Source organism: Polypterus senegalus, chromosome 1 (genome assembly GCF_016835505.1).
Source record: "Polypterus senegalus isolate Bchr_013 chromosome 1, ASM1683550v1, whole genome shotgun sequence".
In the NCBI taxonomy this organism is placed as follows: Eukaryota; Metazoa; Chordata; class Cladistia; order Polypteriformes; family Polypteridae; genus Polypterus; species Polypterus senegalus.
The window spans coordinates 190,018,765-190,044,786 of record NC_053154.1 but is presented as its reverse complement, the minus strand read 5'-3'; the positions used below and the strand labels follow the sequence as shown (position 1 = coordinate 190,044,786).

General features: G+C 39.0%; 1 protein-coding gene across 2 annotated transcripts in view; it reads left to right on the top strand.

Annotated features, from left to right (window-relative positions):
* The window catches only part of eif4e2 (eukaryotic translation initiation factor 4E family member 2), an 89,090-nt gene that overhangs the window by 32,273 nt on the left and 30,795 nt on the right, over positions 1-26,022 (top strand). For both annotated transcript variants that reach the window (XM_039765513.1, XM_039765521.1), the window contains exon 2: positions 25,043-25,154. In XM_039765513.1, the coding sequence (XP_039621447.1) occupies positions 25,043-25,154 (112 nt within the window). The remainder of the gene's footprint in view (positions 1-25,042; positions 25,155-26,022) is intronic.

Here is a 26,022-nt window from a genome sequence, read left to right as displayed (position 1 = left end):
CTCAAGGGCCACGGGCCACATCCGACCCGGCATGTAATTATATCCGCCCGCGAGATCATTTTATATACTGTATTATTGTTATTAATGGCCCAGGTATATGAAGCGCTGGTAACACAATAAACTACAGATCCCATAATGCAGCGCTTCAGCTGCCTTGCCGAACACTTACGCGCTAATCAAGTCTAGCTTATGATGCTGCAAGTTATTGCGAAGCTAGCTCACACGATGCTGAAGAGAAAAGTTCATTCTGAAAATAGAGCCTTTAAAAAGCGATGGGAGGCTGAGTATATGTTTACTGAACCCGTGTGTCTCATTTGTGGAGCTAATGTGGCTGTAATTACAGAATTTAATCTAAGACGGCACTATGAGACAAAACATCAGGGTAACCTGAATGCAATGCAGAAGATACAGAAAGCAGAATAATTAAATAAGAATCTGACACTTCAGCGAAGTTTTTACCCGTGCACAATCACAAAGTGATTTCAAGTGAAGCTGCTTTTATGGGAGACACAAATGCAGCAGTGCAACTTGCCCCACTTTCCCTGTTGCCAAGTAATGTTAAACCAAGTCAGCACTACGGTGTTCCCAAATACGCACTTTGCTGATAAACTGAGCGCACTGAGTTTGCACGGCGCTTTGGTGACTTTGAAGAACAAAAAGTCCGCCTACATGCGGCTCGAACCTTGTGCATGTTTGGTAGCACATATCTGTGTGAGAAGCTCTTCTCAGTGATAAAGACTAACAAAACAGCACACAGGAGTCGCCTCACTGATGAGCACCTGCAGTCCATCCTGAGAATCTCCACAACACAGAACCTCACACCAAACATAAACGAACCTGTTGCCAAAAAAAGATGCCAGGCGTCCAGCTCTAAAATGACATATGAGCAAAGACAACTGAATGATTTGATTTGTTATTGCTGAAAGGAACACATTTTATTTATATTTCTAGGTTTTGTTATGCAGCATGTTCATATTTGAATTTGTATAATTTTGACAGGATATATTTTTATGGAGTGCAAAATATTTTGGGATATTTAAAATCTAAGGTTATTTTTTATATAAAATTACATAAGAGTAAAGAAATTTGAATGTTTGTTCTTTTAATGTTTACTTTATTTCTAACTTGTATAATTTAGACAGGATATATTTTTATGGAGAGCAAAATATTATAAGTTGTTTAAGGTTTGAGTTGATTTATTCAGGAATAATATTCCTGTCTGTTTTACCATTCCTACCAAAGATATTTCTGTCGACTAAATAAAAATTCCTTCTATTTAAAATTTAAATAGAACTTGAACAAATACGATAGTTCATAATATCCACGCAGACTTGCACGTAAGAGCGGAGTTATCCATTTTAACAAGCAGCGTATTGCACTGATACGAAATAGCTGTGTGTGTATATATGTAGATATGTATGTATATGTATATATATGTTTATATATGTGTGTGTGTGTGTATGTATATGTATATATGTATTTGTGTGTATATATGTGTGTGTATGTATGTATGTGTGTATGTATATGTATGTGTATATATGTAGATATACTGTATATATGTATGTATATATGTATAGATATGTATATATATATGTTTATGTGTGTGTATGTATATATATATATATATATGACAACAACACTCATCACTCACAACAGTGACAAAACAATTACATTGACAATCATGTTACGCTATTTTCAAAATGTTTCCTTTTCTTTTCATTGCTTCTTTAACACACTACTTCTTCTCAAGTGGCCTGGTATTTTACTAGTGTATATATATGTGTATATGTATATATGTATATGTATATATATATGTATATGTATATATATATATATATATATATATATGTATATGTATATATATATATATGTATATGTATATATATATATATATATGTATATGTATGTATATATATATATATATATTTACACACACACACATAAATGCATATATATATATATAATATATATATATCTATACCAATGTAATAGTTATGAGTGTTGCAGTCATCAAGGATTTGATTATCATTATTTCTTTCAATCAGGTTCGTATTTGGAGGATGTGTCGTGTTCAAGTTATATTCCGTGTTTGTCAACCGTGGTAAAGATAACAGGATTCATTCATCGAAGTGTTCACTACCCAAATCGGTACTCCTGAATCTAAGATGTTTAAGAGGCATTCCCTGTATTAAGTTGTGGATTTGCCTGCGAATATTTATCGGTAGCGTGTCTATGAACTTAATTTAACCTTTCCCAATCCTGCAAAGTCAGTTCACGTGAGCCGCTCGGAGTACATGCATCGAAGCTTCTCAGCTGTGCTTGTGCTAAGAAAAGGAAACATTTTAAAAATAACGTAACATGATTGTCAATGTAATAGTTTTGTCACTGTTATGAGTGTTGCTGTCAGCAAGGATTTGATTATCATTATTTCTTTCAATCAATTTCAGGTTAGTATTTGGAGGATGTGTTGTGATCAAGTTATATTCCGTGTTTGTCAGCCATTGTGAAGATAACAGGTTTCATTCATCAAAGTGTTCACTACCCAAATCGGTGCTCGTGAATCTAAGATATTTAACAGGCATTCCCGGTATTAAGTTGTGGATTTGCCTGCGAATATTTAGCGGTAGCGTGTCTATGAACTTAATTTAACCTTTCCCAGACCTGCAAAGTCAGTTCACGTGAGCTGCTCGGAGTACATGCATCGAATCTTCTCAGCTGTGCTTGTGCTATCTCATGCGATCTCGTGATGTCCACGACTTTATTTAATGTTAGCTCAGACCTGGCATACCAGCAATTTAAACTCTGTCACAGCAATTTTAACTCTGTTACAAAGTGATCAAACGTCTCGTTTAAACCCTGCCTCTTCTCATTAAACTTGTATCTCGCGAATATCGTATTTGTTGTGGGCATGACAAACGCCAGAGGCAGCCTGTCTATGAACTTAATTTAAACTTTAGGTTTACACCGTGCTTTGTTTCCGAAGTAGATGCACTCATGAATATGCTTGTATGCGTCACTCGCTTCATATTCTTTTGCTGCCTTCTCAATTGTGTAATACATTTTTTAAACAGGTTTCATTCATCGAAGTGATCACTCATACTGCGTTTACAGTCAGTTCACGTGAGCCACTCTCTTGTGTGATCTTGCAATGTCCACAGCTTTATTTAATGTTACACCGGCACTTAAAGGTTTCTCGCTACAGCAATTTTAACTCCGTTACAAAGTGATTCAAAGTCTCGTTTATACCTTGTGTCTTCTCATTAAACTTGTATGTTGCGAGTATCGTATTCGTCATAGGCATGACAAACAGCAGCGGGAGCGTGTCTATAAACTTAATTTAAACTTACGGTTTACACCGTGCTTTGTTTCCGCAGTAGCTGCACTTATGAATATGCTTGTATGCGTCACTCGCTTCATATTCTTTTGCTGCCTTCTCAATTGTGTAATGTGTTTTTTGTTCAGCGCTCTTTGGAGCTGTTGCTTTTTGTCTGCGTACTGCGTTCACAGTCAGTTCACGTGAGCCACACGGCGGCAGAGTGTTTCTATTGGATTGCTGCTGACAGACGGCCTTATATGGGCAGGCACTCAATTACGTGGGAGGCATGACGATGAGGGACGCCACTCCGCGTCCGAGCTGCAGGCTATGGCCGGTATATATGTACATAAGTAGGTTCCAGTTATGACCGTTACACGTAGAATTTCGAAATTAAACCTGCCTAACTTTTGTAAGTAAGCTGTAAGGAATGAGCCTGCCAAATTTCAGTCTTCTACCTACACGGGAAGTTGAGTGAGTGAGTGAATGCATGTGTGCGTGCGTGCGTGCTTTGCCTTTTATTAGTATAGATTACACCATAGAATGCACATCATAATAGTAAACATTGCAAGAGTCCGCACTATAGCCTTACAACCCGATCGCTGTAAACACTTTTTTTTTTAATGAGTTTTAAGCACAGGGGGGGAAAAAAGGAACATTTGAACAAATCCGAACTTTATTTAAAAACTGACCATAAGCAACCAAGAAATTATCATTGCAGGAGTTCACGCTAATAGCCTTACAACCTGATCGCTGTAAACACTTTTTTTTAAATTACTTTTAAGACAGGGAAAAAAAATGAACATTTGAAAAATCCGTAATTTAATAAACAACCAAGAGAAGTAACATTGCAACAATTCACACTACGAACTGAAAAATGAACATTTGAAAAATCTGTAATACAAAAGCTAACCATAAACCACCAAGAAAACTAACCTTGCATGACTCGAGTTCTGGCATGAAGTGAGGAGGAACTGGGTGGAGAGGAGGTTACAGTGCTTAGAAGCCATGGTTAACTGCAAAAGCACACGAAATACTGTAGAGCACAAAGAGTTCACAGGTAAAGCACGCACGTCTGACTGAGAACAATGAACAGGGAGAGGCTGAACATATGCTTAAATACAGTAATCGGCGCGTACGAACTAGAAGGGAAATGAAATCGAGCACACAGAGTTCACAGCGAAAGCACACACGCACGTACAAGCACGCACGTCTGACCGAGAACAATGCAACACGTGTGGAAATCATCGGCGCACACAAACCGAAAGGGAAACTGGCCTGTTTGTATACCGAGTGTGTGGTCGTGAACCGAGGCAAAAGTTTGGCAAACTTTTTGGTCGTAAACCGAGTTGTACGTGTACCGAGATGTTCGTGAACCAAGGTTCCATTATAGTTGATTGTAAAGTTGCTGCTTTTGCTGTTAGTTTTATGTCAGTATTAAAGGGTAAGTGTGGTATTTTTCAAGTTTAAGTTATTTCTTCACAATCATGGTATATTTAATTTTGCCACCTAACAGTGTGTTCTGAAGTAATTGTAAAAAATAACTAGCCTGATCTTATGTTATATAATGGAGCTAATGGGTACCATGTCCCAATGTGAAAAACAAAGCCTTAAAACTTACCAAATATGTCTACTTTGATTTAGAAAAGGTTTATTTTAAGAAAGTGTACATTAGGTTCTGACAACAAAAGTAAACTGCAAATAATAAATTATATCAGAAATTTTTGGTACTCGCTTGTCTGCTCACACAAGGCATCGTGGATGGAGTTATAACAGCCCTTCTTCATCAAGCTCTATTCTATTTATAATCCTACTTTTGTTTCTGCAATTCTGTTTCTTCAGTGGCTGTATTCTGCCATGGATTGTAACAACAGAAAGATACACCTACTTCTTGCCTATTAAATTCTGTAATGTTGTTTTACATAACCTACAGAACAGGATTGATGTTGATTGGCACCATTGTGGTGAAGAGCACATGTAACAATTTCATTTTATTTTGTACAAACAGCAATAAATCTGTATTGAACCAATTATCAAATATTTTAATTTGAGGATATAGTAATAAAAAGCAATAAAAGAACTGGGAACAACATTTTTCATTAGTAAACTAACTGATACCAATCAGTCTGTAAATACCAATAGAGAAAGTGCAAACTCAATTTTTTGTCTTTGTTAAAGTACAAAATCACCCAGTGGCATGCTCCCAAAACACTATACAAAATAAGAATACATTGAACGTATATAAAAGTAAACAAATTAAAACAGAAATTAAAAAAAAAAAATCAATGTTGAAGGAGTAATGAATAATATATAATTAAATTAAAAAAAAAACATGAAAAGTAAAAGTATGTCTAAAAGTACTAAAAAAATAATATATATATATATGTATATATATATATATATATATATATATATATATATATATATATATATATAATATATATATTGTTCTGATTCTAATTGTTTAGAAAACTTTGTAACCCTAACATAAAAATCCTAATGCTACTGCTGCTGCTGCAGGATGCAGGAAGCCAGTGTGACAGGAAGTAGGAAGTAGGAAGTGAGTGCAGCAGCAGTAAGCCTGGTGTGTTTATTACCAAACAATCCTTCGCCATCCTGCTTAGCTAGCCCTTGTGAAGGCATTCCCTGTAAGTTATCTATTTGTTCTAGTTTTATAGCTTTTGTTTAAGTAACTTTGGTTAGGGAATGTCAAAGTAAATGTTATATTTCATCTGTAAATTCACTAAGGTTTCAGCGGTTAAGCTCTTAGTTATAAATGCTGCTGTATTTATTTTATTTTACTTATACAAGTACTTATTAGTGTTTGTTTGTATTTGTATTTACAGTTTCACACCATTTTGTAATTAAACATTCTCAACATCACTTCGTGGTTCCGGGAATTATTGCATGAAGGTGTTTAGCTTGCTGGATAATTGAACAGGAGATTCAGTGAGGCCAGTACAGTGAAAAGGGAGACCTACAAGCAAGATTGCTTAGTGGATCTGACTCCATTGTCTTATATGGCATCTTAAGGCAAAATTAACAGCTGCAGTAATTTGCTCAAGGATTGCTGGAGGAGTTACAGTTACTACAGTGTCCGGTTGTCTGAGTAAGATGGAGTTTCAAGAATTGGAAGTTAGATCTGTTGCTTGTCGTTCGTCTAAATCTTCTGCTGTTTCAAATATCAGTGTAGCAGCAGCCAAAGCACGTGCTAAGGCTGAAGCTGCCCAAGCTAGAGCTGCCTTTTCAAAGAAGGAAATTGAAATTAGAATAGAAAAGGCCCGTCTAGAAGCCATGTTAGATGCTCTGGAGAAAGACAGAGAGGCAGAGGCTGCGCTGGCTGAAGCAGCTGTGATGGAGGCTGCAGTTGCAAACCTAGAGGCTGCAGAAATTGAACTTGGATCTCAGTTACTGCCAGTACAGAGCCCACAACAGCGTACTGAGCAGTATGTAAATGAGCATAGCGGCAGGCATTCATTCAGGGAAGGAGATTTGAATAATGGCCCCATGCCGGACATGTGTGTCCTCAACCTGGTAGCAGAAGAAAATACAGCACGAGAAGAAGCAGGCTATCAGGCATCAGGTCATCCAGCAGATACTACTGTACACAATAATAAGTCTCCTTTAAGGCAAAGGAGCCATCCTACCCCTTTAAGTAATCAGCCAAGCAGTGCTCGGAGCCTGCCAGTGCTGACACCTTGCCCCAGTCGTTATAACCACCACACGGGTGAAACTGCTGGACACTCTCGTGACCATACTTCATCAGATTTAGCAAGGTATCTGGTACGAAGCCAACTGATATCATCAGGACTAAATAAGTTTGATGACCGGCCCGAGAATTATTTGGCCTGGAAATTCACATTCCTTAATGCCATAGAGACATTGGGCCTTACAGCAGGAGAACAGATAGATTTATTGATTAAATGGCTTGGGACAGAATCTGCAGAACATGCACGTCGCATCAAGTCAGCGAATGTCGGAACTTGTCCATTGGGCTGCAGTGCATTTGGGAGAGATTGGAGGAGATTTATGGGTCACCAGAAGCCATAGAAAGTGCTCTGCTTGCAAAACTGGACAATTTTCCAAAAATACTAGCAAAAGAGCACCAAAAGCTTAGAGAATTGAGTGATTTACTGTCTGAGGTTGTGGCTGCATAACGAGATGGTTTTTTTACCAGGGCTTTCCTACTTGGATACTGCTAGAGGTGTTAACCCAATAGTAGAAAAGCTCCCATATGCGCTTCAGGAGAAGTGGATGATGCAGGGCTCCCGGTATAAGCAAGAACGCAAGGTCGCCTTCCCCCCATTTTCCTTCTTTTTGCAGTTTATACGCGGCGAATCTAAGGCACGTAATGACCCCAGCTTTACTCTCCCCTCCTCCACTGTTAACCCAAACAAGAGGGAGAGATTCGTCGAGAGTCACAGTAATGCCCGTAAGCCAGTGTCTGTACACAAAACAGATATTACTCCCTCTTCCAATTCCCCAGCCAATGATGACCCAGATAGACAATGTCCAGTTCATCACAAACCTCACCCCCTGAGAAAGTGCAGAGGCTTTAGAGAGATGCCCCTCGATGAACGGAAAAGAATATTAAAAACACATAACATCTGTTTCAAATGCTGCGCATCAACCAAACATGTTGCCAGATGTTGTGAAGCAAGTGTCAAATGTTCTGAGTGTGAGAGTGACAGGCATTCTGCTGCCCTCCATCCAGGTCCAGCTCCTTGGCTTTCCAAGTCCCCTTCTCCCCTCGCACATCATGGCGGGAGACGAAGAAGCAGCAGATGAAGCTATTACGTCCAAATGCACTGAGGTGTGTGGTGAAGGCTTTAGTGGGAAATCCTGTGCAAAAATATGCCTTGTGAATGTTTATCCAGTAAGCGATCGCAGCAAAAGCAGGAGAATGTATGCCATGCTGGATGACCAAAGCAACAGGTCCCTAGCTCGGCCAGACTTTTTTGACATTTTCAACATAGATGGACCTTCAGCTGCATATACATTGAAAACCTGCTCTGGAATAGCTGAGACTACTGGCAGGCGAGCGGTAGGTTATATCATAGAGTCATTAGATGGAAAAGTAAGTCTTCCTTTGCCCACACTCCTAGAATGGGATATGATCCCTGACAACAGGGGTGAAATTCCTACTCCCGAAGCTGCTCGTAACCACCATCACCTCAAGGCAATAGCCCATGAAATACCACCTCTAGATACAGAAGCAGCAATTCTGCTGTTGCTGGGAAGGGACATGTTAAGAGTCCATAAAGTCCGTAAACAGATCAATGGGCCCCATGATGCTGCATATGCCCAGAAGTTGGACTTGGGCTGGGTAATAGTTGGTGATGTGTGCCTGGGTGGTACACACAGGCCTTCAGAGGTCACTAGCATGAAAACTTATATCCTGGAGAATGGCAGACCAAGTCTCTTTTGCCCATGTGAGAGCCATATGATGGTTAAAGAGAGGTTGATCCCTTCTGAGCAGCACCAACTCTTTTGCCGCATTCCAATTGAAAGCCATCTGACCGAAGCAAGTGTGGAGAAACTTGGACAATCGGTTTTCTACCAAACAAAAGGTGATCACAAACTTGCACTTTCTATGGAAGATCTTTTATTTCTTAAAACTATGGAGAATGAATTCTTCCAAGACTCCAGCAACAGCTGGGTGGCCCCACTTCCTTTTCAAGCAAACCACGGAGGCAATTGCCTAATAATCGTGTATATGCTATGAATCGTTTTAGATCTCTAAGCCGCACCCTTGACAAACATCCAGAGATGAAAGCTCATTTTTAGAATTCATGAAAAAGATGTTGGATAGCTGTCATGCAGAGCTTGCACCTCCGGTTCAAGAAGGTAAGGAGTACTGGTATTTGCCCTTCTTCGGAGTGTACCACACTCAAAAGCCCACCCAAATACGTGTGGTTTTTGATTCTAGTGCTCAATTTGAAAGGGTTTCCCTTAACAATGTGCTGCTCTCTGGGCCGGACTTGAATAATAGCCTGTTGGGTATCCTTATAAGATTTAGGAAGAACCCTGTAGCACTTACTGCTGACATTCAGCAAATGTTTCATTGTTTTCTGGTGCGAGAAGATTGCAAGGATGTCTTGCGCTTCCTATGGTATCAGGATAGTGACCTGGACAAAGGGGTTGTTGACCATAGAATGAGGGTGCATGTTTTTGGTAATAGTCCCTCACCTGCTGTGGCCATTTATGGTCTGAGGCGAGTTGCACAAGAGGGAGAAAAGAGTATGGCAGTGATGTGTGCCGCTTTATTCAAAGAGACTTCTATATGGATGATGCTTTAAAGTCTGTTCCCACTGTGGAGGAAGCAATTGATCTTCTTAAGAGAACACAGGAAATGTTAGCAGCTTCAAATCTTAGGCTCCACAAAGTGGCCTCTAACAAAGCTGAGGTGATGGATGCATTCTTAATGGAAGATCGAGCCAAGGATCTACAAAATCTTGACTTGTTTGTGGATGACCTACCTGATCAACGAAGTCTTGGTGTAAGATGGAATATTATGTCAGACATTTTTACATTTTATGCACCTGAAACTGAGAGACCATATACCCGCAGAGGAGTACTCTCAACAGTCAATAGTCTTTTTGACCCGCTGGGTTTCCTGGCACCGGTGACTATCCGGGGGCGCTTACTTCTCAGAGAACTCTCGAGACATAGCAGTGATTGGGACACCAGCCTTCCAGAGAGCATGCATGAACAATGGGTACAATGGCAGAGTTCACTGCAGTGCCTCAGAGGCATTCAAATACCCCGTGTATATTCTGCTATTCCACCTTCTAATGCCCTACACGTTGAGCTGTGCATTTTTTCAGATGCCTCTGTTAATGCCATTGCTGCTGTGGCTTATCTCAAAGTCCTAAGCCATGACAAGCAAATAGATGTGGGCTTTGTGCTTGGCAAAGCAAGACTTGCCCCCCGACCTGAACTTACAGTGCCCAGGCTGGAACTATGTGCTGCGTGCTAGCTGTGGAGATTGCGGAAGTCGTCGGTGAGGAATTAGATCTCCAGCTAAACTCCACTAGTTTTTATACAGACAGTAAGGTGGTTTTGGGTTATATTCACAATCAATCCAGACGCTTTAGTGTCTATGTAAATAATCGGGTGCAACGAATCCGACAGTCTTCTAAACCTGAACAGTGGCATTATGTGCCAACGGATCAAAATCCTGCTGACCATGGATCACGCTCCATTCCAGCCTCCAAACTCTCCAGTTCAACATGGATTACTGGACCCCCTTTCCTTCGCCTTCCACTAAAGAAAATTCCAGATGAACAAAATAAATTCGACCTCATCAACCCAGAAAGTGATGTAGATGTCCGACCTGAAGTGAACTCTCTGTCCACTCATGCCTCTGAGAGTCACTTAAGCTCAAAACGATGGGAACGTTTCTCTAGATGGACATCTCTAGTCAAGGCTGTGGCTCATCTCTGCCACATTGCTGACTGCTTTGGGAATCGGAAACAAGCAGAAGGTTGTCTTGGCTGGCATATTTGTAAGAAAGGCATCTCAGATGGATCATTAGTAAAGCTGAAAGCTTAATCATTAGAAGTGTGCAGCATGAGGTATATTTAAAAGAACTCAGATGCATTAGGGCAAAATCGGACCTTCCCTCACAAAGCTCCCTCATCAAGCTGAATCCTATCATTGACAGCAGCGGCCTCCTCCGGGTTGGTGGGCGCCTCAATCAGTCTGGACTTGAATCAAAAGAAACTAACCCTTTCATCATCCCTGGCAGCCACCATGTTGCATCTCTTCTTGTGAGGCATCACCACGAAAAGGTACAACACCAGGGAAGACACTTCACCGAGGGTGCTGTCAGAGCGAGTGGCCTATGGCTAGTTGGTGCAAAACGGTGCATACGTAAAATACTCAATCAGTGTGTGACTTGCAGGAAGCTTAGAGGGAAAGTACATGAACAGCAAATGTGTGATCTGCCAGCTGAAAGGCTCAAAATGGATCCTCCATTCTCATACGTGGGTGTAGATTTGTTTGGTCCATGGGAAGTATCTACAAGAGCACAAGAGGAGGCCATGCAAACAGTAAAAGGTGGGCAGTACTCTTCACTTGTCTGTGTACTCGAGCAGTCCACATAGAAGTTGTTGAAGAAATGAGCTCTTCCAGCTTCATTAATGCATTAAGGCGTTTCTTTGCACTGCGTGGTCCAGCAAAACAATTGATCTCTGACTGTGGTACAAATTTTGTGGGTGCCTGCAGAGAATTAGGAATGGAAGCTCCAAGGCAAGGGAAGGTGCAGGAGCACCTACAAGATCAAGGATGTGTTTGGGTTTTCAACCCACCTCATTCATCGCATATGGGAGGAGTGTGGGAACGCATGATCGGCGTGGTACGACGCATATTAGACTCCATGCTATTGCAGTCTGGTCGGTAATGACTTACCCATGAAGTGTTAACAACACTAATGGCTGAGGTCATCGCCATAATTAATGCACGTCCCCTGGTACCTGTTTCAACTGATCCTGAACATCCTAATGTCCTAACACCTTCCATGCTGCTCACCCAAAAAATAGGCACACCCTTTCTGTCTCAGAGTAACTTTGGTACAGGTGAGATGTTGAGACACCAATGGAAGCGTGTCCAATACCTTGCTGAGGAATTCTGGAATAGGTGGAGAACGGAGTACCTCAGCACTCTGCAGACCCGACAGAAATGGCAAAATAAAAGACCTGACATCAAAGAAGGTGATGTTGTCCTTCTGAAGGAAAAGCAAGTCAGGAGGAATGAATGGCCTATGGGAATAATAATGAAGACTGCTCCCAGCAAAGATGGATTAATAAGGAAGGTTGAGATAAAGATGGTTCAGCAAGGAATAACAAAAATCCTTTACAGGCCCATTTCAGAACTGGTCTTTCTTTTATCACCAGATTAAAGTATTTGGCTCAAGTTTGTTGATGGTATCTTGAAGATACCAGGCGGGGAGTGTTCTGATTCTAATTGTTTAGAAAACTTTGTAACCCTAACATAAAAATCCTAATGCTACTGCTGCTGCTGCAGGATGCAGGAAGCCAGTGTGACAGGAAGTAGGAAGTAGGAAGTGAGTGCAGCAGCAGTAAGCCTGGTGTGTTTATTACCAAACAATCCTTCGCCATCCTGCTTAGCTAGCCCTTGTGAAGGCATTCCCTGTAAGTTATCTATTTTTCTAGTTTTATAGCTTTTGTTTAAGTAACTTTGGTTAGGGAATGTCAAAGTAAATGTTATATTTCATCTAATAAATTCACTAAGGTTTCAGCGGTTAAGCTCTTAGTTATAAATGCTGCTGCATTTATTTTATTTTACTTATACAAGTACTTATTAGTGTTTGTTTGTATTTGTATTTACAGTTTCACACCATTTTTGTAATTAAACATTCTCAACATCACTTTCAGTCTGGTTCAGGGGAATTATTGCATGAAGGTGTTTAGCTTGCTGGATAATTGAACAGGAGATTCAGTGAGGCCAGTACATATATATTTTTTTAAGTAGTATTTCAAAGATTATAGACCTGATTAAATTCTATGGGCAGGTTATAGTGAAAGGAGTAAGTGGTAAGTTTTTTACACATAATGGAAAGTCATTCCAAAGATAGATGCATGGTAGGCAAATGCTCTGTGACCGATGGATTTTTTCTCAACTTGGGTAATGACCAAAAGAGCATTAAAGACGACTTACTTGAGTTTATGATGCAATTACCTCAGCTATGTATGGTGATGCAAGTCCATTGAAGGCTTTATAAGTTAAAAAGAGGAACTTTATTAAATCATATCTTGCTTGTACTGGTGACCAGTGAAGAGAAGCTAGTAATAGGTGTTATGTTCTCAATTCTTTTGGTTTTCATCAAGATTCTAGCTGCAACATTATGAACAAGCTGCAAACGTCTAGTAGCACAACTAGGAAGACTGGAATAAAAGGCATTACAGTAATCCAAAATAGAAGAAACAGATGCATGTATTCCTTTCCTTTTCTAATGCTGAGAAACTTGTCCATGCTTTTATCACATCCGCATAGATTATTGTAACTCGCTGCTGGCAGGTGCCCTTCTAATCTTATATCACAGCTCCAGCTTATTCAAAACTCAGCTGCAAGAGTTCTTACTCGAACCAGCAGCAGCGAGCACATCACACCCATCCTGCTCCGTCTTCACTGGCTCCCTGTGTCTTACAGAATCGAATATAAAATCCTACTAATAACCTACAAAGCCTTAAATAACCTCGCGCCAAACTACATCAGTGACCTTCTCCATCACTATGTGCCTGCCCGTCCACTAAGGTCCTCTGATTCTGGCAATCTTGTTGTGCCCCACACTAATCTTCACTCCATGGGTGACAGGGCCTTCAGCTGTATAGCGCCCAGACTCTGGAATGACCTACCGAAATTAATCAGGTCAGCTGACTCCATGAATTCTTTTAAAAAACAACTTAAAACTCATCTGTTCAGGAAGGCTTTTAGCTCTATTTGACTTCATTCCCCTTCTCTCAGTTTACCTCTCTGTCAAGATGCTCATGTAACCTGTGTGTGTGTGTGTGTGCAGACCATCAATTCTGTTGTCTGTTAGGCTTTCTCTGAGTTTACTGTCTTAATCTTCTTATTTATTAATTTGCTTTGTACTATGCTATATACTGTATACCCTGCCGTTCTTTCTTATGTTCTGTAAGTGCCTTGAGCATGGGAAAGGCGCTATATAAATAAAATGTATTATTATTTATTATTATTTGTTCTAGTTTTATAGCTTTTGTTTAAGTAACTTTGGTTAGGGAATGTCAAAGTAAATGTTATATTTCATCTGTAAATTCACTAAGGTTTCAGCGGTTAAGCTCTTAGTTATAAATGCTGCTGTATTTATTTTATTTTACTTATACAAGTACTTATTAGTGTTTGTTTGTATTTGTATTTACAGTTTCACACCATTTTTGTAATTAAACATTCTCAACATCACTTCGTGGTTCCGGGAATTATTGCATGAAGGTGTTTAGCTTGCTGGATAATTGAACAGGAGATTCAGTGAGGCCAGTACATATATATTTTTTTTAAGTAGTATTTCAAAGATTATAGACCTGATTAAATTCTAGGGCAGGTTATAGTGAAAGGAGTAAAGGTAAGTTTTTTTACACATAATGGAAAGTCATTCCAAAGATAGATGCATGATAGGCAAATGCTCTGTGACCGATGGATTTTTTCTCAACTTGGGTAATGACCAAAAGAGCATTAAAGACGACTTACTTGAGTTTATGATGCAATTACCTCAGCTATGTATGGTGATGCAAGTCCATTGAAGGCTTTATAAGTTAAAAGAGGAACTTTAAAATCATATCTTGCTTGTACTGGTGACCAGTGAAGAGAAGCTAGTAATAGGTGTTATGTTCTCAATTTTTTTTGTTTTCATCAAGATTCTAGCTGCAACATTATGAACAAGCTGCAAACGTCTAGTAGCACAACTAGGAAGACTGGAATAAAAGGCATTACAGTAATCCAAAATAGAAGAAACAGATGCATGTATTAATGTTTCAGCATCATGCAGAGATAGAACAGATTGGATACTTGCAATGTTACCAAGATAAAAAATACTGTTTTGATAATAGCCTTCATATGAAACTAGAATGTGAGGTGAGTATCAAAGATCTATCCCAAGATTTTTGATGGTCAAACTTTCAGAAATCAATATCAACACTCAGCCTCTCACATAGTTGTCAGTGTTTGGCTGGTCTTACAACCAATCAGTGTTTAAGAGTAGAAAGTTCACTCCCATCCATTTTTTAATTTCTGACTGGCATGCCTCTAAATTTAGGAGTTGGGAAAGGTCATTTGGCTTGTCAGGTATGTATAGTTGTGTATCGACAGCATAACAGTGAAAATTAACACCATGTTTACAAATAACATTCATCACAATTCATCATTATCATATGATATACACCAACTTTTACTTGAGAAAATTCAGAGATTGTGAACTCTGCAAAACCTGCTGCTATGAAATAGGAATGACAACTCTGAATTACCACTCTGCCTATGCTGAAACATCTGTACTAAACTTACTAAAATTTAGTCTGATTAAAACTAAATATATACCTATAACATCTGTTCAGTTTTTGCAATGTAATTGCAGTATTTCACTCACTAGACCACAGAAGCAAATGCATACATTATCATTATTGTGACAGCAGGCAATATTAATGCAAAATAAGCTTCCATACTGTAAATTAGAAGAATCTAAATGATCATAAGTATAACTTTTTCAGTTATTGTCTAGTTGGCTACAGAACAGAGACAGCAATTCACATCTGTGCATTAACATTCAATAATGTCAGTAATGGCTCTGGAAAGTGACTTTTCAATGTGAATCCTCTCTCTTGAACCTAAAAGGCTGCAGTGGAGGAAGACAACCATTGATGTAAAAAGCACAGCTAGTCGTTATTTTAAAGTGGCTGAATCTCACAAACATGTTTTGCTTACCTTCTTAAAATGAAATGGATGTCTGTTTTGAAATAGATAGATAGATAGACAGATAGATAGATACTTTATTAATCCCAAGGGGAAATTCACAAATTGTACAGTATACAATCACAACATGTAAATTAATAATATTTTTGGCTTGAAAAATTCATGTATATTAAGTTTTAATGCTTTTTTCACTCTGGGACTCCTATTAGCTCCATTATAAAATTCAAGAGCAGGCTACTTTAAAAAATGATAATATACTAGCCAACCCGCTGCGTACCATACACCGCATAATCAGGCCGGTTTCTTAATGATTTTTAAGCACAGGGAGAAAATGAACATTTGAAAAATCAGTAATGTAATAAATCAGCAAGAAAAGCAACATTGTAACAATGCACGGAACGAACCAACACACAATCATCCATGACTGAAAACTGGCGGACTTCTCTTGCCAGACAGAGGGATGGGGGTGTACGGCGCGGAGTGTGGAACGGAAGGAGAGGAGAAGGACGTCCATTCAGCTCCCTCCGTCATGCTAGTCTGCTGAATTCTCGTTCAGTATGTACTGCCCGCTCATGTGCCCACCTCCAACTCGTCACTTGAGTCGTTGGCTGCTTTTCTATATATAATCCACCAAGACACCCGACCACAGTTGTAGCGAGGTGGGAGGGGGGTGTGCACAAAGGGTAGGGACGCAACCAGTGGGAGCGTATGAGTCGCACTTAGTGGGAATTCCACGGTTTGCAGCCCGAATGGGGTTCAACGGCGTACCCACGCCTCTCTGCACCGGGCAGACACACGCTCAATGTCATGCATAATTATTTATTGAATGCTAAACACTTCTGTAAAGACACGGTTGTCTAAAACGGGTTGGTGTGAGAATATAACAGTAAGTGAATGAAAAGATGGAACTCTGAAGAGAGCAAAATACAACACAATAGTGAACCAGCGGCATAACAAACGCGCATAATTATTTATTGATGGTTGAACACTTCTGGAAAGACACAGTTGTCTAAAAAGGGAGGGATTGAGGATACAACAGAAAGTGAATGAAAAGATGGAACTCTGGAGAGAGTAACATATAATTGTCCGTGAGTGAAGAAGACGCATGTTTGTCGCGAATGCGAATTGCTGTATGTAGCGTGTAAAATAGTTTGCTATGGTGCATGCGGTCGTGCGTTGTAACCGAAAACTCGTTTTTTAAGACTGCTTACTTCATTGTGTTTTAACCTCAGTTGTAAAGGATTGTTTTAAGGATCCCATGGGATACCTCTCGCAAACTGTCTTACACGCTGCGTATGGTGACTCACCTCCGTGGAAACATGCCTCTATGAACAATCAAGGTGGCTGGGAGGTACATGTGGCCTCTACGACAGACGAATATAAATGACGCCGTTCTTTCTGTGTCGTCGTGCCCGAGTTGGTGGGCGTGGTTCTGCGAGTTGTCGTCGTATCCAATGGTCTTGGAGTTGGTGGGCGTGGCTCCTCCCTGCATGCGCCATAGATATCTTACTTGTCGGCGGGTTAATGAATCCACGCCCTTCCGGCGTGCTTTCCATGGGTGTCTTGCTTTCCATGGGTGTCTTGCCTTAGTGAATTATATATATAGATGCTTCACTTTAAAAAGCAATTTCATTTAGGCAGTGACTATATACCATGATTTTGAAGAAATAACTTTGACTTGAAAAATACTGAAATTATCTTTTAATTAAAAGGCAAAATTTTCATTGACAAGTTTGCTAATTACAGGCATTTGACTGCTAATTAATATCCTATGTTCTGTTTTTGACTAAAGTGATACAGTGTATTGTTCAGGGGTGTGGAAATCCAACGTCCGACACGGGTAAATTGACCGTTGGACAAGCGTGCTTTTCTGGTTTCAATTGTCTGCAGACAAGTGCAATTTTCTGGAGAAAAAAGAATTATATGTGCTGTGCAGGGCACATTTTTACCACTACTTTCAAATTTTAAACATTTGGGTATGTACTTCATGCGGAAACAGTCTACTTAGGCATGTTCTTCATGTCTCAAATTGTTATTCAATATTGTTTACAAAATGACGGCTGATTTTTCAAAGGGGAATCACTCTTGTGGTCTTACATAAGTATTTTACCCTACTATTTACACGCTTGGAGATGCGGTCATTTTTTTCATGCCAACATTACGATGTAATTTGATGATTTTTCATTATAATCGATAACTTTTAAATATCTATACTAATAAAAGGCAAAGCCCTCACTCACTCACTCACTCACTCACTCACTCACTCACTCACTCACTCACTGACTCATCACTAATGATGTGGGTGGAAGGCTGAAATTTGGCAGGTTCATTCCTTACAGCTTCCTTACAAAAGTTGGGCAGGTTTTATATCGAAATTCTACGCGTAATGGTCATAACTGGAAGCAGTTTTTCTCCATTTACTGTAATGGAGATGAGCTTCAACGCCGTGGGGCGGAGTTTCGTGTGACATCATCACGCCTCCCACGTAATCACGCAGTACATAGAAAACCAGGAAGACCTCAAAAAAGCGCTCAAGAAAACATGCATTATATAATTGAGAAGGCAGCGAAACAATAAGAAGCGAGCGAGTGACATATACAACCATATTCATGAGTTCTGCTACTTCGGAAACAAAGCATGATGTAAACCTACACTTTAAATTAAGTTCATAGACAGGCTGCCGCTGGCATTTGTAATTTAGTGCCTGCCCATATAAGGCCGTCCGTCAGCGGCAATCCAATAGCAAACTGCCACGGGTAAATATTCACGGGTGAAGGACTGTGCTTATGAAGAGGAAGATGAGATGGTCTGGGTGGTGTTTGACACAAACTCAGCGAAACTGCGAGAGAAAGTTTTAAGTGCCAGGACTAAGGTAACATTAAATAAAGCTATGGACATAGCAAGAGATGGCACCAGCACAGCTGGGAACCTTCGATGCAAGTACACCGAGTGGCTCACGTGAACTGACGCGAGTGCACAGATAAAAAGCAACAGTTCCAAAGAGCGCTGAACAAAAACCGAATTACACAATTGAAAAGGCAGCAAAAAATATGAAGCGTCTGATAAGCATATTCATAAATGCAGCTACTGTGGAAACAAAGCACACGGTGGAAAAAGTCAATGTCCCGCTAAAGGAAGACAGTGTAAAAAAAACCCGTGCATGCAGTGTGTCAGGTCTCAGATAAAGAAGAAGACGAGCTGTTTATTGATGCAGTAAGAAACGAATCGATGAATGAAACCTGTCATCTTTACAGCGATTGACAAACACGGAATGTAACTTGAACACAACACATCCTACAAATACGAACCTGATTGAAAGAAATAATGATAATCAAATCCTTGATGACAGCAACACTCAGTAACACTCACAAAACAAATACTGTATATTGACAGTCATGTTACGTTATTTTTAAAATGTTCCCTTTTCTTTTTCTACCTTTTTAACACACTACTTCTCGCTGCACGCGGGTATATATATATGTATATATATATATATCCCGCCTACATACTCGAATAATGGATACTTTATTCGCCATCAATGATTGTTTTGGTAAAGCCATACTCAGTGTATTCATTAGATGAGCGGTAAAAAGTAAGAGCGAGGGAGGATGACTCATTGAGGCATGCAGGCTGTAGTGCGCGTCAACTCTATCTGAATTGCGCGATCACATTTGAAAAAATATATCTTTTCAAGTTCTATTTAGTCCATATGTGTCAAACTCAAGGGCCGCGGGCCACATCCGGCCCGGCGTGTAATTATATTCGCCCGAGATCATTTTATATACTGTATTATTGTTATTAAAGCCGGGTATATGAAGCGCTGGTAACACAATAAACTACAGATCCCATAATGCAGCGCTTCAGCTGCCTTGCCGAACACTTACCGCGTTAATCAAGTCTACCTTATGATGCTGCAAGTTATTGCGAAGCTAGAGTTATTGCGCACTGAGTTTGCACGGCGCTTTGGTGACTTTGAAGAACAAAAAAAGTCAGTCTACATGCGGCTCGAACCTTGTGCATGTTTGGTAGCACATATCTGTGTGAGAAGCTCTTCTCAGTGATAAAGACTAACAAAACAGCACACAGGAGTCGCCTCACTGATGAGCACCTGCAATCCATCCTGAGAATCTCCACAACACAGAACCTCACACCAAACAGAAACGAACTTGTGGCCAAAAAGATGCCAGGCGTCCAGCTCTAAAATGACATATGAGCAAAGACAACTGAATGATTTGATTTGTTATTGCACGTAAGGCGGAGTCAACCGTTTTAACAAACAGCGTATTGCACTGATACTGAAATAGCTGTGTGTGTATATATGTAGATATGTATGTATATATATATATATATATATATATGTATTTGTGTGTATATATGTGTGTGTATGTATGTATATGTGTGTATATATATGTGTATATATATATGTATATATATATATATGTATAGATATGTATGTATATGTATATGTTTATGACAACAACAGTCATCACTCACAACAGTGACAAAACAATTACATTGACAATCAGGTTATGTTATTTTCAAAATGTTTCCTTTTCTTTTCATTGCTTCTTTAACACACTACTTCTCCGCTGCGAAGCGCGGGTATTTTGCTAGTTATTGATAAAATTCATTTTTTCCACATAAAAATGCGGTGTAATTTCACCTACGAAGCAATTGTTTTCTCCACATAAAGCTTGTTAGGCAGTGTGACAGATAAGGGTTTCCTCGCACCCTTGTACCCTCAGACACCAGATAAAAAGTCCAAACAATTATTTATTATAATAATAAAGTGCACAAAACACGCTCTTCTCCACAATTCTCAATAAACAAATACACAATAACCAATCCTCCAAACTCCCAGACGCTTAGCCACCCTGCCTCCCAACTCAGTTCCTCCGTCTGGGATTTCCCACAGTCCTTTATATTCCTTGACCCGGAAGTGTTTGAGCCCTCAGTCCATGTGATTATCCAACACTTCCGGGTTGGGTAATTCTCTTTTTCTTCAGCCCGGAAGTATATCATTCCTTCTATTTCCGCAGTCGTGAATTACTTCCGGGCTATAAGGAAAGTATAAGTCCCTGGGCCTTCCTGCAGTGTCCTCCAGTGGCCCCCATGGTATCCAGCAAGGCTGTGGTGAAAAACTCCAAGTTCCATGATGCCCTGCTGGAATTCGGGGCCCTTTCATGTTGCAGAGATGGCTCCATCTGGCAGTTTGGGGGTGTTGGCTGGGATACACGGCCGGCAATCCCTCACAGCAGTTAATCTTTCCTAAAATTTGCGATTTCGCGTAGGTTGTGATATATTGAGGAGTTAAGAAATTTATTGCGTGACATCAATTTTGATGAGCTGTCTATAGATCGTTTTTGATTAGAAAATTTTTCATATAAAACAAGTTGGTTTTGCGCTGTCAGTTTATTAAAAATAAAGAAGAAAACATTTTATTGGTTTCCAAATTTTATGAAATATCAATAAAAATCTTCACTTAGACGTGATTATTTTTTCCTGACAACATCGGTAATATTTACTTCGTTGGAAATGTACCATCTTGCAGAATTTCAAATACGACATTAGGAATTACCTGCATAACCCATAATGCACTGCTGTGAGCACCTTGTTCTCGCTATATGCATGTTGCTGAAACTGAAACAAGTAGCATTGCGGATGAGAAATGAATCATTGCTTGATTAAAACTGGGACAACTGGCCCTGAAAAACCTACGGGAGTGTATTAAGGCCACGGTGAGAAAAATACAGACACAGTGAAGACAAAAAAAATGTAAATGTCGAGATTAAAGTCGACATTTCCACTTTATTCTCGTAGTTTATTTTATCAGTAGAATGTCGCAAACTAAATTTCATCTTAAAATGAATGTTTCATTTACTAGATTTTCTCAAACCCCGTCATAAATTAATGTAGCACATTAAATGCTTTATATTACGTGTTCCCTGACCCAGTTGTTAATCTCTGCACACTTCTTAAACTGACTTCCTCTTGCACTGAGGAAGCACCGGCAGCAATCGCCACACATTGACTTCATGATATTCCTGCTCAATGAACATTCAGAATACTAAGATAAATACGTTATCTTTTTCACGATGAAATGCATTAAAGCATGTATTAGACATGGGTGGCGGGGGGCACGGTGGCATGGCTGGAGTGCTGCTCCCTTGTATTAAGGGGTCCTCAGGTCTACGTTCAGTGTAGAGAAGTTTATGGCAGGTGTGACGAGGCTCCAAAAAACTGGATATTTGAATGGGTATCGCACAGGTTTAACTGAAATATTGTGTAAATGTTGGGTTCGTGATCTGGATGGAGGTCGGAGACACCAACACAGAATTCAATGGATGTTTTTCTGAGCAGGCTTTCTTTATTGCATGTTTGCTTTGTCTATCTTACAAACTAAACCCCCAGTTCCTATCCTTTGTCTTTCTCCATATAACCAATCACCACACGATAAACGTCTTTGTGAAATTAAAACTAGTTATAAACCTAGACCTCCGAGTTTTCAGAACTTTAAAAAAAATTTTTGTTATACATGTTTAATTATGTCATCCATTCAGAGGTCTAAGCTTATAACTAGTTTTAATTTCACAAATACGCTTATCGTGGTGATTGGTTATGTGCAGAAAGAAAAGGATAGGAACTGGGGGTTTAGTACGTCAGATAGAGACATGAGTCTAAAAGTAAGAAAAAAGTTGGTTCAATTGAAAAAGCGTTTTCTAAAGCTGAACGCTCAGAGGTTGAACGTTATGCTAGGCTGTTCTATATTGCTTCTTTAGAAGAGTTTGACCCATGACCAGCTGTGGAATTCTGGCTGATGTGGCAACAGGCACATCACTCATAAAAAACCTGAAAAGTCATCAGCATCCACTTCTGCAGGACCATCAGTCCAGGAACCATGCAGTTCAGCTCAAGCAGAAATGAACAGCATTCAGCCCATGCTGTCTGAGATAATAATGATTCTTGGGGGTGAATATGTTGCAAGACAAAAGCTGAAGAACATGGCAGAAAATGAATCAGGACAGTGTTCTGTTATGTAACTGTAATATATGAAAAAAGAACTAGTGTAACTATAATGAAGGCAATGTTTATTAGCCAGTTAAAATAAGGGAATCTTTTATATAATGTTCTAGAGCAAGGTGGCAAAATACTACTCCCTGAAAGAACTTTTTCAGTTTTAAAATGGAAAGCAGTTTTGGCATCAATAAAAGAGATCAGAAAAAATAAACTATTTTTCACTTTTGTTATTTGTTTATGGGCAAGTGAATTTAACTGGCGGACAAGTGGATTTAATAAGTTTACTTGTCCATGGACAAGTAGAAACAAATTTGATTTCCACCCCCTGTTGTTGCTTTATAATTAATTTCTTATATGGAAAAGCAACAGTTATTAGAACCTTATTAGTTCTCTTTCAAGGCAAAACATAGTACAGTGACTTCCTTTTGAAGGTTGATTGTGAAATTCTTACTGCTGTGGACAGTATTAAATTTTCTCTTTTTGTACTGTTCGATCCATCAGATGCTTTTGATACAGTTTGTAACCTGGTGCTTATCCAATAAGTCCTTTAATTCGTTTTTTTACAGAATTACCTTTGGCATGGTTTCAGGCATGATTATGTAGCAAATGTAGATTTTGGGCTTATTGGCAGCATCAAATCCTCCTTTTACACTAGGTTTTCTGTTAGCATGAGCACTTGGCCAACTGACCTAAACATCATTAAAAATCTGTGGATAGATCTCAAAAAAGTAGTGCATGCGAAACGGCCCAAGAATCTTGCAGACTTAAAAGCCTTTTGCAATGATGAACGGGCGAAAATACCCCCGGTAAGAATGTAAAGATTTAACTGGCTACAAAAAGCATTTACAAGTGGTGATACTTGCCATAGGGGGTGTTACTAAGTACTGACCATGTCGGGTGCCCAAACTTTTGCTTAAGGCCCTTTTCATTTTTTTTGTTATTATGTACCTGAGAATAATAGAAATAAAAGTGTAATCTTGCTTAAAATATTTATGGAATGTGTAATGTTTAACATTATGCCTCTTGGTGATCAGTTCATCTTCTCTTCACTTAACTATTTGCAGTAACAAACATTTTAAGCAGGGATGCCCAAACTTTTGCATGCCACTGTAATAGTTATCTTCTGCCGTTGGGTGAAATTAATAGACAGTATGAATTCAGATTAGTTACCTAGGAGTGCAGCTGGGTGGCAAATTGGACTGGACTGCCAATACTGATGCTCTTTGTAAGAAAGGTCAGAGCCGACTATACTTTCTTATTAGGTTGGCGTCCTTCAACATCTGCAATAAGATGCTGCAGATGTTCTACCAAACGGTTGTGGCGAGTGCCCTCTTCTATGCAGTGGTGTGCTGGGGAGGCAGCATAAAGAAGAAGGATGTCTCACGCCTGGACAAACTTGTTAAGAACGCAGGCTCTATTGTAGGAATAAAGCTGGACAGTTTAACATCTGTAGAAGAGCGACAGGCACTAAGCAAACTCCTGTCAATCAGGAAGAATTCACTGCATCCACTTAACAGTGTAATCTCCTGGCAGAAGAGTAGCTTCAGTGACAGACTTTTGTCACTGTCTTGCTCCACTGACAGACTGAGGAGATCGTTCCTCCCCTACACTATGCGACTCTTTAATTCTTTCTGAATAATGCTAACATTATTCAAAGTTATTGTCTGTTTTTACCTGCATTTTTATTACTCTTTAATTTAATATTGGTTTTTTTTGTTTTTTGTATCAGTATGATGCTGCTGGATTATATGAATTTCCCCTTGGGATTAATAAAGTATCTATCTATCTATCTATCTATCTATCTATCTATCTATCTATCTATCTATCTATCTATCTAATTTTACTGGTGACTCTCCATTTATCTTTACAGTAACCATTCACTGCTGTTGAAACATTTGGGGTCACCCAAAATAAAAATTGATACCTTTTATAATCAAGATATCATTAAATTGATTTTAAAATGTGGCCAGGACATCACTAGTGTACATAATGGCTATTACTGCCATGGTGCTGAAATATTTATTTTTGCTTTTGTCACTTAATGTCTTATTATAATACTATTTTTGTTACTGTACCAAGAGCATGGGAAAAGAGGCATACTGGTAGTTTGTTTCTGAGGAAGTAAATTATTTTATTTTGTGTAAGAGCTTTATTTTTCTAAAATATGCCATTCTGATGTTGTTAGTGGCTTTTTGCATTTCATATTTTGGGTGAATAGGATTATATTTTCTGGAAGCCACTGTTAATAAAGTATTGTAATATCTTTAGCCTCAAAGACGATGACAGTGGAGACCACGATCAGAATGAGGAAGCCAACACACAGAAAGAGTGTGAGAAGGAAAAAAGTGAAGATGCAAAAAATCAGAATGGTAAAAGAAAGGTGAGTTTTATTACCATTTGCACTGTAACATTTTCATGTAGTGATTTATGTATTTCAAAGGTAGATGTTATTTTGAGGAATTTTAATTTCTTCTTGATCAACTCAGCTTTAATGTACGTTGCAGTCTATATCTACAAAAATGATTTTTTCTTTTTTAATAATCCAAATCATGTTTATATTAGGTTTAATTTCTACCCAAAAAAGAATTCATTTCTGGGAAAAAATGACTGATGGAATGTGAAACCTTTGGTCATCAAAAGGAAAAAAACTCCACTTGTAACAATTGAGTACATTAAAGTACCATAGTAAAATAATAATGATTTTACATATGTAGTGGAGCGCAGTGTATGGTAAATAAAACATACTTGAATTTTAAATTAAAGATCTGAATAATGACAATTTCCCAGCTGCCTTAATATCTTTAAATTGTTCTTCATTTCTGTCAAGTTTCATTGAGCAGCAGACATGGATCTTAGGTGCCTTCTTTTGTAAAGAATATAATAATCAAGTCTACAATTATCAGCTTTTAATATATTCATTAAAGGTACATTATGAAATGTCAAAATACTTTGATATATATGTACTTTTGCCTTTCATTTATGTGGAATTTTTGACAGCTTCTGACATCACATGTTGAGTAAGTATGCAGAAGGGAATCTTGATTTACAGGTTTGGTTAAATATTGAAAGTAAAGCTGCTGCCTCATCTTATTTTAAGTAGTTAAGACTCAGATTCCAAAAGGGTCTTGGTTGTATATTTTAGCTTCATCTTCATGGTGGAAAGAAACAAGAAGTTGTGGCACTTTATCTCAAACATAATTTTCAGGCCCACAAACTCAACACCGAAGAAGTGAACTTGGCAGAATCAT